The following is a 16,415-nucleotide window of genomic DNA, read 5'->3' as shown; positions in this document are numbered from 1 at the left end:
GGCTGGAAAACCCCCCTAACCCCCCACCCACCTCAGGCCTGCCTGCTGACCGATGGGAGCTGCTCGCCTTTTCACTCGTCCAGGATGCAGAGAAGAGGCCAATTTTTGCCTTAGATTTTTGTCTCAGATTCGTTTTATTGGCTCCAAGAAGCGTCGGGCAGCTGCTTCACGGGGGTCCGGCTGGCGGCGTCTCCCCCGGGACTCACTGCAGCGCCTGCATTTCGCACAACCACCTAAAGCGGGACTGGCAGAAGATTTCGCTCCACAGCCCATCCCGGTAAATCATGGTGCAGAATTCGTCGTAAGCCACTGGTTCGTTGGGCCGCCAGTCACTAGAAACGGCAAAGCAGAAGAGGGGGGGGGTCAGCCCAGGAGTGGGAGGAAGACCCCCGTCTATCTGTGTGGAGGAGGCAGCTAAGCCGGATGAGATTTGGAAGGATCCCTGAGGTCATCTAGTCCAACCCGACCCGCAGCAGCCATCCAATTTTCCCCTGACTAGGGTGAGGGGAGCGGGGGGGGGGTCACAAGGGAGGCGGCATTTCGTAGCCTGGGGGAATTGTGCAAATTGGCTTGTTTGTGCTGCAAAGGATACCAATCTGAGTCAGTTGAGGAAACCTGGTTAGTGAACTCTGGGTTATCGCAGCTGTAATGGTAGGAAGGCCTGTTGAGCAGTGAACATATTGCGAGACTAGGTTTGATTCCGTCTCTGGCCTGGTTGCAGAAGCCCAATACGGGATGGGTGGATGGAGGAGAGAGGCCAGTGGGGAGACTCACATCCTGCGCACCATGTAGGGTGTCCCGTCCACCCAATTCCACGTCTGGCCGTTGAACTTCAGCCCGATCCAAACGGTGTTTGGTTTGGTGAGCCGGGACACAAATTGCTACGCGAGAGACAAAGGCAGAGCAGGCATCAGCCGGACACCGAGGGTCTCCGCCCTCTGCCAGTCCGGTGGCCTTGGCCCCCCTCCCTGCGATGGATGGGGAAGTGGAGACACTGACCTTCTCTAGGTAGCTGGTGATGATCACCAGGTGGGCTTGCTTCTCTTCGCAATCCTGCTTGGCTTCAGGCCAGCTCTTCTCCGCAGAGGAGAACCAGTAGCAGCTCTGCTGAAAGAGATGCCAGCCCCGGCGGCAGCAGCCCCTCTGCGGCCCTATGGGGGGCGGTTGGAGGGGGGAGAAGAGGGGGGGCACCATTAGAGCTGAGGCGGGGGACAGGGATACGGTAGGCAGCAGTGGGAATTTGGGGCCCCTTGGGGTCGCAAGGCGAGGACCCCCGGTGCAATCCAGAGATCTGGAGGGCGCTGGACTGGGAAGGTCCCCCGTCCCCCCCCACCCTGTTGTCCCCCCCATCTGGGTCACCTGACCGCTTGTGTTTTGTGTCCTCCAAGTCGCAATTCAGCTGCTGCAGAACCCTTTCAAGTTTCTGGATCTGGTCCTGGAAGTGGGACATCTCTGGAGGTGGAGAAGGGGAGGGTCACTCCTTGGTGTTGGGTCTGGGCAAAGGAGGGTCTCTCCCGAATGTGGGGGCCAAAGGGGTGACTTTTCAACGCCTCCCTTACTCCCAAATTTACTTTCTTTTCCATCGCTGGTGACATGTATCACTGCCTGGTTTGTTTTTTCGATCGTTTTCACGTTGTTGGTCTCTGGGAAAGATGTAAACAAATCAGAGCAGTGTTGCTCAACCTTGTCTGCGGGAAGATGGGTGGACTTCAACTCCCAGAATTCCCTGCCAGCCATCGAAGTTGGAGTCCACAAGGCTTAAAGTGCCAAGTAACTTTGGAGATTCCCTGCTCTAATGCAACGTTTCTCAACCTCGTCTGCTGGAAGGCAGGTGGACTTCAACTCCCAGAATTCCCCACTAGCCAGGCTGGCTAGTGGGGAATTCTGGGAGTTGAAGTCCACCTGCCTTCCAGCAGACGAGGTTGAGAAACGTTGCATTAGAGCAGGGAATCTCCAAAGTTACTTGGCACTTTAAGCCTTGTGGACTCCAACTTCAATGGCTGGCAGGGAATTCTGGGAGTTGAAGTCCACGAGGCTAAAAGTGGCCCCCTTTGGAGAGCCTTGGGTTTGAGCGTCAAACATTCATGGAAGAACAGAAGCCAAGAAGGAGAGAGAGAGAGAGAGAGAGAGAGAGAGAGAGAGAGAGAGAGAGAGAGAGAGAGAGAGAGAGAGAGATGGTGATCCTCCTACCATTTTGTTGCAGAGCGGCTAATTCCGTGGCGATTGTGCGGTTGATGGCCTTCAGATCTTCCTGCATCTTCCACAAGGTGGTAGAGTATTTGCGCCCTGTGGAGACAGAGATGAAGAAGAAGGAGAAGGAGGAAGAGGAGGAGGAGGTGAGGGCTGCCTGCCTGCCTGCCTGTCTGCCTTGAACCCGTGTCCCTGCCTCCTCCATGTACCTCCCTTTTTTCCTGGCCTTGCTATCCTTCCTACGTTCTGGGGTCACTTTGCAGATTATGGACCTCAGCCCATTGCGGCCCCTTTAAATCAATCTTTTGTGCATGGTTGTGATTAATTGTGTGTTATACAGTGTGTTTTAGGTTAATTGACTAGAAGAACACAGCCCTCTGTTTGCTGCTAGAATATATTATCAACAACGGTGTTCCTAAAAACATTTTCTCCTTCTAGGAAGTTTACCTACAAGCAACAGACTTTATTATTTCTGGGTCTCTTGTAACGTTAATTAGTAGCTTCTCCTTAGCAATTTACAGATCACCACAACTCAGGTGTCGACCCTCTGAACTCTGTTACTCCCCACTAACTGGGGGGGGGGAGACTCATAAATCGTCTCCCTTTGCTGCTTTTTCAAGCCTCCATGGATGTAAAAAAGAAATATTTTAAGGAAAACAACAGGTGATCACAGGGAGGCTGCAACGGTCGTAGGTGTGAAAAAAGATCGTACGTCGTTTTCCGTGCCTTTGTAACGTTGAACGGTCGCTAAACGAATGGCTGTAAGTTGAGGACCACTTATAGGCCTTCCCAGACCTGCCCAACCACCTCAAGCCCCCCTCCTCCCCCCAACCAGACTCCTGAGGGATACCCACCCACAAAGCCGAAGACAGTGATGGAGAGGGTCACCACGGCCAGCAGCCCCATCAGGACGAGGGTCACCCGCCGGGCAGAGCAGACACGCTGGCGCCAGGAGTCCTGGGGGGCAAACCCTGCCATGGCTGGAGGGGACACAGAACAAAAAGCTCTCTGTTGCATCATGGCCAATGGCTTATAATAATAATAATAACGTTGGAAGGGACCTTGGTAGTCATCTACTCCAGGGGTGTCAACACCGCTTTACAAGGCCTTGGTAAGGCCACACTTGCAATAGAGCATCCAGTTTTGGTCACCACAATATAAAAAAATGATGTTGAGAGTTTGGAAAGGGCAGAGAAGAGCAACGAAGACGATCCAAGGCCTGGAGACTAAAACATACGAAGAACGGCTGCGGGACTTGGGTTTGGCTAGTCTAAAGAAAAGAAGAAATAGGGGAGACACAGCAGCAGCGTTCCAGTATTTGGGGGGCTGCCACAAAGAAGAGGGGGTCATGTTATTCCCCAAAGCAACAGAGGGAAGGACGAGAAAGGAAAGAGGCGGGGATGCAAAGAGGGTAGCGGTGGACATTTCTCTCGTGCCATTATGGAATTTTTTGGGTGGGGGGAAATGGATGCATGCAAAATAAATGAAAAATGTGGTTAATTGCCTTTTTTTTTTACCTTCTTTTTTAGGATTTCCGAGCCGGAGCTGTGGGTCAACCGTCTCTCCTGCCGCCACTGTCGCCAGACGCCCCACGACGGTGATCTTTGGACTGTCCACACCGTCCCTGTGCCAGGTTCAAAAATTTTAGGGTTTTCCAAAGCTGCAGCCGAGATCCGGCTTGGAAGGAAACTGCCCCGTAGCGCTGGGGGTCTCCAAAGGGGAGGAAGGCAGAAAGCCATGACCTCCCTCTGCAAATTTTTCTTTACTTCTTATTATTACTTTATTATTCTTTTATAAAACAGCTCAAGGTGGCAAATATATTATCTAAAATTCCTTTTTCCAACAACAGCAGCTTGTGAGGTGGGGTGGACTGCGAGAGAGGGACTGGCTTTCGTGCCTAAGGTGGGATTAGAACTCTCCGTCTCCTGGTAGTAGTAGTAGTAGTAGTAGTAGTAGTAGTAGTAGTAGTAGTAGTAATAATAATAATAATAATAATAATAATAATAATAATAATAATAAACTGCTCTGGGACTTCAGAATTCAAACAGACAAGCACCTGCAACATAACACCCCAGACTTAACAATTGTCGATAAGAAAGACAAAAAAGTCTGGATAGTGGATGTGGCAGTGCCTGGAGACAGCAGAATAGACGAGAAAGAACTGGAGAAGATAATAAAATACAAAGACCTACAAATAGAAATAGAAAGACTGTGGCAAAAGCAAGCAAGGGTAGTACCAATATTCATAGGCTCCTTGGGTGCAATCCCAAAACAACTGGAGCACCACTTGAACACAATTGGCATTGACAAATTCGCTATTAGTCAATTGCAAAAGGCGGCCTTACTAGGAACTGCTTCCATCCTGCGATGATACCTGTAATACCATCAAACATCCACATCTGCCTATCCCAGGTCCTGGGTAAGGAATCGATAGGTAGACAAAATGCCAAATCCAGTCTGAACATCTGGCTGACTGTGTGATGATCGATAATAATAATAATCCCCCAGTGAGGCACTACCTTGACGTGGTTGTGGGGCTTGTGTACTCTGAGGAAGACGAGAGCTATGCCAGAGGTTCAACCATACTGGACAGGTCTCATCAGAGGAGTCAGACAAAGAGTGTCTCTCCCATAAAAAATATGGTGAGACGTAAATTTCAGAATGCCATAACGGCTCGGACGTCGCCCGGGTTAACAAGGTCCGCACTAGATATTGGAGTTCCTGGATATCTGGTGAAAAATGGGTTACAGGACTCAGGACTGTTGGCTGAGCAACCAGGGCCAGCAGCTGCAGAACTACTGGAAGAAGAGGTGTCTACCCGTTGCAGATACACAGTGACTGAAAACAAAGAAATAATGATCTGTTACTACAGATCAAGTCCAACAAGAAGAGGATATCTAAAACGAATGCACCAGTTCTGGAAAGAACAACATCGAGAATCAGAAATAACAGAACAGAGACTAGCAGATCAACACCGATTTATAATACGAAATAAAGTATTCACAGAAACAGAATTCGACAAACTGCAAAGGTTTACCCAGAGCAAAGAAATCAAAGCCTTACCAGAAATAATTCAGAATGTAGAGGCAAACCAGGGGAAGTTGGCAGTGAAGGAATCCAGCAGAGATATACAACTGTTCTCATTTGGAAACCAGGCACCACTTCCTCAGGAAGAACAAAACCCTCTAACTAAAGAAATAAAAGAATTGAAACAAAGAATAACTGATCTGCAAAAAATATCATATGCCTGTAAGCAAAAACTGGTGGGATCATAAAATAGAGAAAGTCATAGAAAATGATAAAATTAAACTGCTCTGGGACTTCAGAATTCAAACAGACAAGAACCTGCAACATAACACCCCAGACTTAACAATTGTCGATAAGAAAGACAAAAAAGTCTGGATAGTGGACATGGCAGTGCCTGGAGACAGCAGAACAGACGAGAAAGAGCTGGAGAAGATAACAAAATACAAAGACCTACAAATAGAAATAGAAAGACTGTGGCAAAAGCAAGCAAGGGTGGCACCAATAGTCTTAGGCTCCTTGGGTGCAATCCCAAAACAACTGGAGCACCACTTGAACACCATTATCGGCATTGACAAATTCGCCGTTAGTCAATTGCAAAAGGCGGCCCTACTAGGAACTGCTTCCATCCTGCGACGATACCTGTAATACCATCAAACATCCACATCTGCCTATTCCAGGTCCTGGGTAAGGACTCGATAGGTAGACAAAATGCCAAATCAAGTCTGAACATCTGGCTGACTGTGCGATGATCCATAATAATAATAATAAATAAAAAACAACCTGCCTCCAGAAGCGGTGAATGCTCCAACACTGGAAGTTTTTAGGAAGAGACTGGACGGCCATTTGTCCGAAATGGTACAGGGTTTCCTGCCTGAGCAGGTGGTTGGACTACATGATCTCCAAGGTCCCTTCTGAGTCTGTTATTCTGTTATTCTTCCTCCCTCCCTCCCCCAACACTGGAAGTTTTTAAGAAGAGACTGGACAGCCATTTGTCTGAAATGGTATAAGGTTTCCTGCCTGAGCAGGGGGTTGGACTAGATAACCTCCAAGGTCCCTTCCAACTTTATTATTATTATTATTATTATTATTATTATTATTATTATTATTATGTTGGAAGGGACCTCGGAGGTCATCTACTCCAACCCCCTGCTCAGTCAAGAAACCCTACACCATTTCGGACAAATGGCTATTCAGTCTCTTCTTTAAAACTTCCAGTGTTGGAGCATTTACTGCTTCTGGAGGCAGGTTGTTCCACTGGTTAATTTTTCTCTGTCAGGAAGTTTCTCCTTAGTTCTAGGTTGCTTCTCTGGAGGCTAAAACATATAAGGAACGGTTGCTAGAATTGGGTATGTCTAGTTTAACGGGGGGACACGATAGCAGTATTCCAATATCTCAGGGGCTGCCATAAAGAAGAGGGAATTAAGCTATTTTCCAAAGCACCTGAAGGCAGGACAAGAAGCAACGGGTGGAAACTAATCAAGGAGAGAAGCAACCTAGAACTAAGGAGAAACTTCCTGACAGTGAGAACAATTAACCAGTGGAACAGCTTGCCTCCAGAAGCAGTAAATGCTCCAACACTGGAAGTTTTTAAGAAGAAACTGGACAGCCACTTGTCCGAAATGGTGTAGGGTTTCCTGCCCGAGCAGAGGGTTGGACTAGATGACCTCCAAGGTCCCTTCCAACTTTACTTTACTAATATGAACATGAGTTTCCATCCGTTGCTTCTTATCCTGCTTCAGGTGCTTTGGAGAATAACTTGACTTCCTCTTCTTTGGGGCAGCCCCTGAGATATTGGAACGCTGCTATCATGTCCCCCCTCGTCCTTCTCTTCATTAAACTGGACATACCCAATTCCAGCAACCATTCCTTATATGCTTTAGCCTCCAGTCCCCTGATCATCTTTGTTGCTCTCCTCTGCACTCTTTCTAGAGTCTCAACACATTTTTACATTGTGGTGACCAAAACTGGATGCAGGATTCCAAGTGTGGCCTTACCAAGGCCTTGTAAAAGGTATTAACCCTTCACCGGATCCTGATTCTATCCCTCTGTTAATGCAGCCCAGCACTGTGTTGGCTTTTTTGGCAGCTGCAGCACACGGCTGGCTCCTGTTTAAGTGATTGTCCACTAGGACTCCGAGGTCCCTCTCACAGTTGCTAGTATTGAGCAAGGTACCCCTTATAATATACCTATGCATTTGGTTTTTCTTGCCTAAATGTAGAACCTTACTTTTTTCACCGTTGAATTTCATTTTGTTAGATAGCGACCAGTGTTCAAGTCTGTCCAAATCCTTCTGTATCCTAAGCCTGTAACTTCTGCAGTGTTGGCTATTCCTGCCAGCTTGGTGTCGTCTGCAAATTTGATGAGTTCCCCATCTATCCCTTCGTCCAAATCGTTGATGAAGATGTTGAAGAGTACTGGGCCCAGAACAGAGCCCTGGGGCACCCCACTACACACTTCCCTCCATGCAGATGCGGTTCCATTGAGGACCACATGCTGAGTACGGCCGGTCAGCCAGCTTCAGATCCATCTGGTGGTGATTCTGTCTACCCCACATTTTTCTATCTTGTCAAGTAGTAGGTTGTGATCTACTTCATCAAATGCCTTACTGAAGTCCAAGTAAATTATATCCACAGCATTCCTCTGATCCATTAATTTTGTCACTTGGTCAAAGAATGCAATAAGATTTGTCTGGCATGATCTGTTTTTGACAAACCCATGTTGGCTTTTAGTAATGACTTTGTTTGCCTCTAGGTGTTCGCTGATTCGTTGTTTGATTATCTTTTCCAGATGATAGATAGATAGATAGATAGATAGATAGATAGATAGATAGATAGATAGATAGATAGATAGATAGATAGATAGGGTGGGTGGCTAGATAGCAACAGACAGGTGATAGATAATGATAGATAGAGAGGGACAAATAGACAGACTGACACATAGGTAGATAAAATGAATAGAATGAATAGATAGATGATAAAATGGACAGAGGGACTGACTGGATGGATGGATGGGTGTTAAAATTGATAGAGATGATAGAGAAAGTAAAATAGAGCTAGAGAGATGATAGAAAACAGATGATAGAGCTAGAGAGAGAGAGAGCGATAATAGATGAGAAGGATGGATGAATGGATGGACGGAGGGACAGACAGACAGAGAGACAGACAGAAAGACAGATAGATGGGCAGGCAGGCAGACAGACAGATAATAGAAATAGAAATATGATAGAGCTAGGGACAGATAGACAGACAGACATAGATGGCTGAATGGATGCCGTCCAGAGTCAACCAACGGTAAGTTTGGTGCCCACAATTTGATTCTTAATCAATCAATAAATAAAACAGGATAAGCCACAAAAAACCCCAAAGACAGAACACCGCCCGCTCAGCGTGTTGTGTGAAGGCCATGCTGGGATCCCAGGATGGACCCCCACCCCCACCCAGCTCAGGCCTGCCTGCTGACCGATGGGAGCTGCCCGCCCTTCCACTCGTCCAGGATACAGAGAAGAGGCCAATTTCTGCGGTAGATTTTTGTCTCAGATTCGTTTTATTGGCTCCAAGAAGCGTCGGGCAGCTGCTTCACGGGGGTCCGGCTGGCGGCGTCTCCCCTGGGACTCACTGCAGCGCCTGCATTTCGCACATCCACATATGGTTGCTCTGGCAGTAGACGTCGCTCCAGAGCCCGTCAAGGTAGAACATGGCACAGAATTGCTCATTAGTTCTTGGTTTGTTGGGCTGCCAGTCGCTGGAAGGGGCAAAGCAGAAGAGGGGGGGGGTCAGCCCAGGGGTGGGAGGAAGACCCTCTTCTGTCTGTGTGGAAGTGGCAGCTAAGCCAGGCAAGATTTGGAAGGATTCCTGAGGTCATCTAGTCCAACCACGGCCCTCAGAAGCCATCCAATTTTCCCCTGACTAGGGTGAGGGGAACGGGGGGGGGGTCACAAGGAAGGCACCATTTCGTAGCCTGGGGGAATTGTGCAAATTCGCTTGTTTGTGCTGCAGGGGATGCCAATCTGGGTCAGTTGAGGAAACCTGGTTAGTGAACTCTGGGGAATAACAGCTGTAATGTTAGGAAGTTGAGCAGTGAACGTATTGTGAGAATTCAGATAATGACTGGCTTGGGTTCCGTCTCTGGCAAACAAGCCTGCATCAGCTGGGCAGGCGAACTGGAGAAAGAGCACCACTCGGAGATCAAGACTTGACTGATGGAAAGAAGGACTCGCAGGAGTGTTGTGCAACAGGACAGTCCACCTCCAGGTGAAAATGTCCACAGGGGTGTTGGGGAGAAGAGGGGGTCTACGCCCTAATGGGATGCTGGCTGAGGAATTCTGGGAGTTGAAGTTCAGACCTCTTAAATTAGAGAATTCTGGGAACTGAACACCTGGGATCTTAAACGGAATTCTGGGAACATTCTAAAGGGAATTCTGGGAGTTGAAGTCTGCCTCTCTTAAAGTGGCTGAGGTTGAGAAACATTGCTGGAAGAGAGTATCCAGAGCCCATGGGGCACAGCTGCCTTCTCCAGGGCAGTGTGGGCCCCAGGATCCCACCAGGTGCTCCTTGCATGTTCAGCAATATCTCACCGAAGATGTGGGGCCGGCTACATGGTCCCCACATCGCTGCTTTGAATGCCTGGAGGGCTTATCCCGTGACCCCCGTGCCCTCAGGGTGCCAGGGGGCTTGCGCTGTGCAATGAAGCCCCTGAGTGTCTGTTTCCAGGAGTCCAGTAGCGCAAGGGGGTTTCAGCATCTGAAGACCCCCCCCCAGGAGGACAAGTGTGCAAGTGTGCAAACACAAAGCTTACAGTCTGGAAATGGACCTGCTAGGTGCCAATGCTGCCCCCCAAAACCAGAAGCCCAACACAGGAGAGGGAGGAGAGAGGCGAGTGGGCAGACTCACGTGCTGCGCACCGTGTAGGGGGTCTCATCCACCCACTTCCACGTCCCGCCTTCACACCTCAGCCCGATCCAAACACTGTACCCTTTGGTGAGCTGGAACACAAATTGCTACGCGAGAGAAAAAGGCAGAGCAGGCATCAGCCGGACACCGAGGGTGTCCTTGGCCCACCTCCCTGCGATGGATGGGGAAGTGGAGACACTGACCCTCTCTTCGTAGCTGGTGATGATCACCAGGTGGGCTTCTTTCCCTTCGCAATCCTGCTTGGCATGGTACCAGCTGTTCACGTCAAAGGAGATAGAGTAGCAGCTCTGCTGAAAGAGATGCCAGCCCCGGGGGCAGCAGCCCCTCTCCTGCCCTGTGGGGGGGGGTGGAGGAGGAAGGGGCAAGAAGAGGGGGCATCATTATAGCTGGGGCGGGGGACAGGAACGCGGTGGGCAGCACTGGGAAATTGCGGCTCCTTTGCGGTCGTAAGGCGAGGACCTCCTGTGCAATCCAGAGATCTGGAGAGCACTGGGCTAGGAAGATCCCCCCATCCACCCCCACCCCGTTGTCCCCCCCCCATCTGGGTCACCTGTCTGGTTGGGTTTTGTGTTATCCAAGTCGCAATTCAGCTGCTCCAGAGTCTCTTGACGTTTCTTGATCTGGTCCTGGAACTGGGATTTCACTGGAGGTGGAAAAGGGGAGCGTCACTCCTCGGTGTTGTGTCTGGGCGAGGGAGGGTCTCTCCCGAATGCGGGGGGGCCAAAGGGGGGCTTTTCAATGCCTCCTTACTTCCAAATTTACCTTTCTTTGCTTCTTCAGTGAGATTTTTCACCATCTGCTCGACGTTTTGCAGAGTTTTCTCGTTGTTGGTCTCTGGGAAAGATGTAAACAAATCAGAGCAATGTTGCTCAACCTTGTCTGATGGAAGATGGGTGGACTTCAACTCCCAGAATTCCCCACTAGCCAGCCTGGCTAGTGGGGAATTCTGGGAGTTGAAGTCCACCCATCTTCCAGCAGACGAGGTTGAGAAACATTGCATTAGAGCAGGGAATCTCCAAAGTTACTTGGCACTTTAAGCCTTGTGGACGCCAACTTCGATGGCTGGCTGAGGAATTCTGGGAGTTGAAGTCCACGAGGCTAAAAGTGGCCCCCTCTGGAGAGCCTTGGGTTTGAGCGTCAAACATTCATGGAAGAACAGAAGCCAGGAAGGAGAGAGAGAGAGAGAGAGAGAAAGAGAGAGAGAGAGAGAGAGAGAGAGAGAGAGAGAGAGAGAGAGAGAGACGGTGGTCTTCCAAAGGTGCCTCCATCTTGGACCGTGCCAAGCCCACAGCAATGCACCCCCACCCCCACAGAATTGCCCTAAAGAAAACCCAGAGATTGGCAGATCGTTTTTCGCCCCCCCAAACCTGGGATTTTGTGACTTTACCGTTTTGTTGCAGAGCAGCTAATTCCGCGGTGATTGTGTGGTTGATGGCCTTCAGATCTTCCTGCATCTTCCACAAGGTGGTGGAGTATTTGCGCCCTGTGGAGATGGAGATGAAGAAGAAGGAGATGGAGGAGGAGGAGGAGGAGGAGGAGTCTGCCTTCATGCGTTGAACCCATGACCATGCCTCTGTGTACCACCCTCTTTTCCTGGCCTTGCTATCCTTCCTACGTTCTGGGGTCACTTTGCAGATTATGGACCGCAGCCCATTGCGGCCCATTTAAATCAATCTTTTGTGCATGGTTGTGAGTAATTGTGTGCTATACAGTGTGTTTTGGGGCAATTGACTGGAAGAACACAGCCCTCTGTTTGCTGCTAGAATATATTATCAACAATAAAAAGATTTTTCATCAAAAGATTTTTTCCTTCTAGGAAGTTTACCTACAAGCAACAGACATTATTATTTCTGGGTCTCTTGTAACGTTAATTAGTAGCTGCTCCTTGGCAATTTACAGATCGCCACAACTCAGGTGTCGACCCTCTGAACTCTGTTACTCCCCACTAACTGGTGTGTGTGGGGGGGGGAATTAATAAATCATCTCCCTTTGCTTCTTCTTCAAGCCTCCATGGATGTAAAAAAGAAATATTTTAAGAAAAGGAAAACAACAGGTGATCACAGGGAGGCTGCAACGGTGTGTGAAAAAACGGTGATGTCGATGTTTTCTGTCCCTTTGTAACGTTGAACGGTCACTAAACGAATGGCTGTAAGTTGAGGACCACTTATAGGCCTTCCCAGACCTGTCCAACCACCTCAAGCCCCCCCTCCCCCCCAACCAGACTCCGGAGGGATACCCACCCACAAAGCCGAAGAGGATAATGGAGAGGGTCACCACGGCCAGCAGCCCCATCAGGACGAGGGTCACCCGCCGGGCAGAGCAGACACGCTGGCGCCAGGAGTCCTGGGGGGCAAACTCCGCCATGGCTGGAGGGGACACAGAACACACGGTTCGCTGTTGCTTCAAAGAATATAGCACAGGTAGTGTTAATACCACTTTACAAGGCCTTGGCAAGGCCACACTTGCAATAGGGCATCCAGTTTTGGTCACCACGATATAAAACAGATGTTGAGACTCTAGAAAGAGTGCAGAGGAGAGCAACAAAGATGATCAGGAGACTGGAGGCTAAAGCATATAAGGAATGGTTGCTGGAATTGGGGATGTCTAGTTTAACGAAGAGAAGGACGAGGGGGGACATGATAGCAGTATTCCAATAACTCAGGGGCTGCCCCAAAGAAGAGGAAGTCAAGCTATTTTCCAAGGCGCCTGAAGGCAGGACAAGAAGCAACAGATGGAAACTGATCAAGGAGAGAAGCAACCTGGAACTAAGGAGAAACTTCCTGACAGTTATAACAATTAATCAGTGGAACTCCTTGCCTCCAGAAGCGGTGAAAGCTCCAACACTGAAAGTTTTTAAAAAGAGACTGGACAGCCATTTGTCCGAAATGGTGTATGGTTTTCTGCCTGAGCAGGGGGCTGGACTCAATGACCTCCAAGGTCCCTTCCAACATCATCATCATCATCATCATCATTATTATTATTATTATTATTATTAACAGGAAAATAGTAACACAATAAATGTCAACACTGAAATTAACCACGATGGCTAAGGAAAGTGGCGGGGATAGAGGTGGAAATTTCTCTCTTGCCATTATGGTTTTTTTGGGGGGGGGGACGCGTGCAAAATAAATGAAAAATGTAGCTTAATTGCCTCTTTTTACCTTCTTTTGTAGGATTTTCGAGCTGGAGCTGTGGGTCAACCGTCTCTCCTGCCGCCACTGTCGCCAGATGCCCCACGCCGGTGATGTTTGGACTGTCCACACCGTCCCTCTGCCAAATTTTTGGGTTTTCCAAAGCTGTAGCAGCTGCCTGAGACAGACCCCCCCAGTAGTGACCGAAAGCTTTAACTTGAACTTTTTGTTGTTTCAGAATACGGATGTATTATTCGTAATCTGCTGAGCTTTGTGCAATATAAAATCGCAAAGTAGGTAGTTCTCTCTCTATATATATTTGGAACGTAAGAATTGTAACCGTAGAAAAAGAGGACGTGAAAGTAGCAGAGGGATAGAGATTTAAGATGTACACGGGTGCACGCTGACCAGCACAAAAGAACAAGGAACTGCTTTTGCAAAATAAGGATTAAAATGTCAGAACTTCAGTTCCAAGAATCCTCTTATTTAAGACTAGCTGTTCCCGGCCACGCGGGGGAAAGAAAAGAGAAGAGAAAAGAGAAAGCGCACGTTTGTAAGATGTTTAAGTTCACAGTGCTTGTGGGTGTACAATATTTTTTGTTGTTCCATTGTCTGTGCCAGCGGTTCTCAACCTATGGGTCGCGACCCCATTTGGGGTCAATCGACCACTTTTCAGGGGTCGCCAAAGGCGGTGATCCGCCATTTTGTCCCCTCCGGGGGTGGCGCCGCGCATGCGCACTGCGCATGCATGCCGCACATGGGGGCAGCGCCGCGCCTCCGGGGGGCAACGCCGCGCATGCGTGCCGTGCATGGGGGTGGCGGCGCGCCTCCAGGGGTGGCGCCACGCATGCGTGCCGCACGCGGGGCCCCACCCCCATGCGCACCACGCCATGCATGCGCATAACGTTTGTGTGACGGGGTCGCCGTCACAAACGTTGAGAACCGCTGGTCTGTGCAGATAGAGAGACTGTCTGAAATCGTAGCGTGTGTTGCTTTTACGTCCAACAGATGGCACTGTTTTTCAAAAAAAAAGCATGTTTTTACCTGTCACAGGTGTGACATCTATATAATATAGGTGTCTGAGAGAGTTTGCAGGAGCTTGGTTGGGAAGGGAGAGATTGGGACAGCTGCAGCTGGCTTTGAGTGTGGCTGAAGATAAAAATAGAAAAGGGAAGCAAAGCAAAAGCCCGGGGCTGCAGTTCGGCAGGGGAAGGTAAAGGAACTGGAAGTTTTATTTGCTTTTCTTCGTAAGGAGGATATTTTAAACAGAGGCTTAGAGCAGTGGTTCTCAACCTTTTTAATGCCACGACCCCCAACCGGTCGTATGTCGAGGACTAAACCGGTCGTAAGTAGAGGACTTCCCAACCGGTCATAAATCAAGGACTTTCCCTGCCCGGGAGCGCCGCGCATGCGTGGTGCCGCCCCCTGCGCCGGCCGAGGCGTAGCTGGCAAGCGGCAGAGACGGAGCAGGCCGACCACCGGCTGGGCCACCAGCTGGCCCAGCCCAAGGGAAGTAAAGCACCCGCCGGAAAAGGGAAAAAAAAATGGTGGACAGCCTTGCTTGGCGACCCCCGTGAAATGGTCGATCGACCCCAAATGGGGTCGCGACCCACAGGTTGAGAACCACTGGCCTGGAGGCTATTTGGACTGCGACTATTGCTGCTGGTACAGGTTTTGGACATTGTGTGTGTGGGGGGGAGCTGCCCTGGGGGACAAGCTATTGCTACAGCACACTGACTGTTGTTGTTCGTACTACTGTCTGGAGCCGGGGTTTTCCTCCATCCCACTTGACTCTGAACGATCGCTAAGGAATCTCTTATTCCTGCTGCTATGCCGGCCTTGGGCTGTTGGATATCATCATAGCATTGACTATCGTGACTGGTTATTTTCATTCCTGGAAGGCCCTCCTTGACGACAAGAGCCGGCTACCTACTAACTCTGCATGAACTCCGGCTGGAAGAGACATCTTAGCAACCCCTAGAGAACACTACGGCAGGGCTTGACACAGGGGGCTGGGGCTGGGAGGGCCTGGTTTCTGGCAGCCTGTGAGAAGGTAACGCTACACAGGTATATATGTAGAAACACACATGTATTCGAATGAAATGTTGTGTCAAAATTTCAAAGCAATCGGTGAAGAACTTTCGGAGATTTAAGATTTTGAACAAACAAACATTCACATTTTTATTTATATAGATATCTGGACTTCAACTTCCCAGAATTGCCTTTAAAAAGCCAGGATTTCAACTCCCAGAATTCACTTTAAGAGGTCTGGACATCAGTTCCCATTATTACCTTTTTTTAATCCGAAGTAAAAGAAGAAGAGAAACGTGGATTGGTCCATGAGGAACCCAAAGCCGCTGAGGTGTCAACATCCAGCTCCAGAATCCAAATAAAACTCAGAGTTCATTCCATCTCCGAAAATCTATTTATTGAATACACCGCATGGGTATGTCGAAGCAAAACTAACTCTGAGGTTCTCACACCAGTTCAAGACTTAAACAATAATTTTCCCAGCCAAATCCCCCCCCCAACGTCTTATGTCGTCCATATCAACAAGCTCACTTTGTTATAGGAACCATCTGCTTCAAATCCACACCTGTTCTGGCGTGCTTGAAAAGGATTCAGGCTCTCACGCAGAGGCATGTAGCTACCGAAGTGTCATCCCTGACCTGCGATCTAAGTGATGGAAATGCGGGAAGACCCTGCGTTCCTTTGTTTTTTAAACCTGGGTTTCAGGCGCTGTAGGAACTGGCCAAAGCTAGAGGGCTCTTGCACGCCGTCTAGTCCAACCCCAGCTACAGCTGGTGCCCGATTTACAGCCGTAATGGAGCCCGCAGTTTCAGTTGGAACTGAAAATGGGAAGCGAAGGAAGAAGGGAAAAGTGGGTGGGTCCACGTGGCGAAGCCCAAACTTGCAGAGACCTCCTATGTCTGGCGGCAATCAATCCAGGCGACTGCTGTGGCTTTGGGTTTTTTTTAACCTGGGTTTCGGGCGTTGTAGGAATGGGCCCAAACTAGAGAGCGTACGAGAATAACGGAGCTTTGGCATGTGTGGAAAAGGGAGCCCACCCTGTGTCAAAGGAGGAGAGGGTCAGCTTCTACAGCCCGGGGATAAGGTTATGGGTTGCCCCCTCCCTCGGCTCTGCTTCCTCCCTCCC

The 16,415-nt window shown here is 49.3% G+C and overlaps 2 protein-coding genes across 2 annotated transcripts; both read right to left on the bottom strand.

Moving 5' to 3' along the window:
• Positions 1-102: 102 nt before the first annotated feature.
• Positions 103-5,303, bottom strand: LOC120305674 (asialoglycoprotein receptor 1-like). Its single transcript, XM_039337864.1, has 9 exons — positions 5,254-5,303; positions 3,708-3,814; positions 3,045-3,170; positions 2,191-2,286; positions 1,572-1,643; positions 1,360-1,452; positions 1,000-1,151; positions 775-881; positions 103-332 (listed from the first exon to the last, which is right to left on the bottom strand). The coding sequence occupies exons 3-9, from the start codon at positions 3,166-3,168 to the stop codon at positions 203-205; spliced, it is 774 nt and encodes a 257-aa protein (XP_039193798.1). The 5' UTR covers positions 3,169-3,170; positions 3,708-3,814; positions 5,254-5,303; the 3' UTR covers positions 103-202.
• A 2,981-nt stretch (positions 5,304-8,284) lies between these two features.
• On the bottom strand, positions 8,285-13,583 carry LOC120305675 (asialoglycoprotein receptor 1-like). Its single transcript, XM_039337865.1, has 8 exons — positions 13,289-13,583; positions 12,368-12,493; positions 11,515-11,610; positions 10,890-10,961; positions 10,678-10,770; positions 10,310-10,461; positions 10,107-10,213; positions 8,285-8,958 (listed from the first exon to the last, which is right to left on the bottom strand). The coding sequence occupies exons 2-8, from the start codon at positions 12,489-12,491 to the stop codon at positions 8,829-8,831; spliced, it is 774 nt and encodes a 257-aa protein (XP_039193799.1). The 5' UTR covers positions 12,492-12,493; positions 13,289-13,583; the 3' UTR covers positions 8,285-8,828.
• Between the last annotated feature and the right edge of the window lie 2,832 nt (positions 13,584-16,415).

This window comes from Crotalus tigris, unplaced genomic scaffold (genome assembly GCF_016545835.1).
Source record: "Crotalus tigris isolate CLP2741 ecotype Arizona unplaced genomic scaffold, ASM1654583v1 scf7180000017690.20705106771:4171800, whole genome shotgun sequence".
NCBI lineage: Eukaryota > Metazoa > Chordata > Lepidosauria > Squamata > Viperidae > Crotalus > Crotalus tigris.
Note: the sequence above shows the minus strand (reverse complement) of the source record. Positions and strands in the feature narration are given on the sequence as shown.

Coding starts and splice junctions, on each gene's coding strand:
- LOC120305675 (XM_039337865.1), bottom strand. CDS start 12,491: ATGGCGGAGTTTGCCCCCCAGGACTCCTGGCGCCAGCGTGTCTGCTCT. Junction 11,611..12,367: donor TATCCTCTTCGGCTTTGTGG/GTGGGTATCCCT, acceptor CCATCTCCACAG/GGCGCAAATACTCCACCACC. Junction 10,214..10,309: donor TCACCAGCTACGAAGAGAGG/GTCAGTGTCTCC, acceptor TCTCTCGCGTAG/CAATTTGTGTTCCAGCTCAC.
- LOC120305674 (XM_039337864.1), bottom strand. CDS start 3,168: ATGGCAGGGTTTGCCCCCCAGGACTCCTGGCGCCAGCGTGTCTGCTCT. Junction 1,644..2,190: donor AGCCGCTCTGCAACAAAATG/GTAGGAGGATCA, acceptor CATCTTTCCCAG/AGACCAACAACGTGAAAACG. Junction 1,152..1,359: donor CACAAAACACAAGCGGTCAG/GTGACCCAGATG, acceptor CGCCCCCCATAG/GGCCGCAGAGGGGCTGCTGC.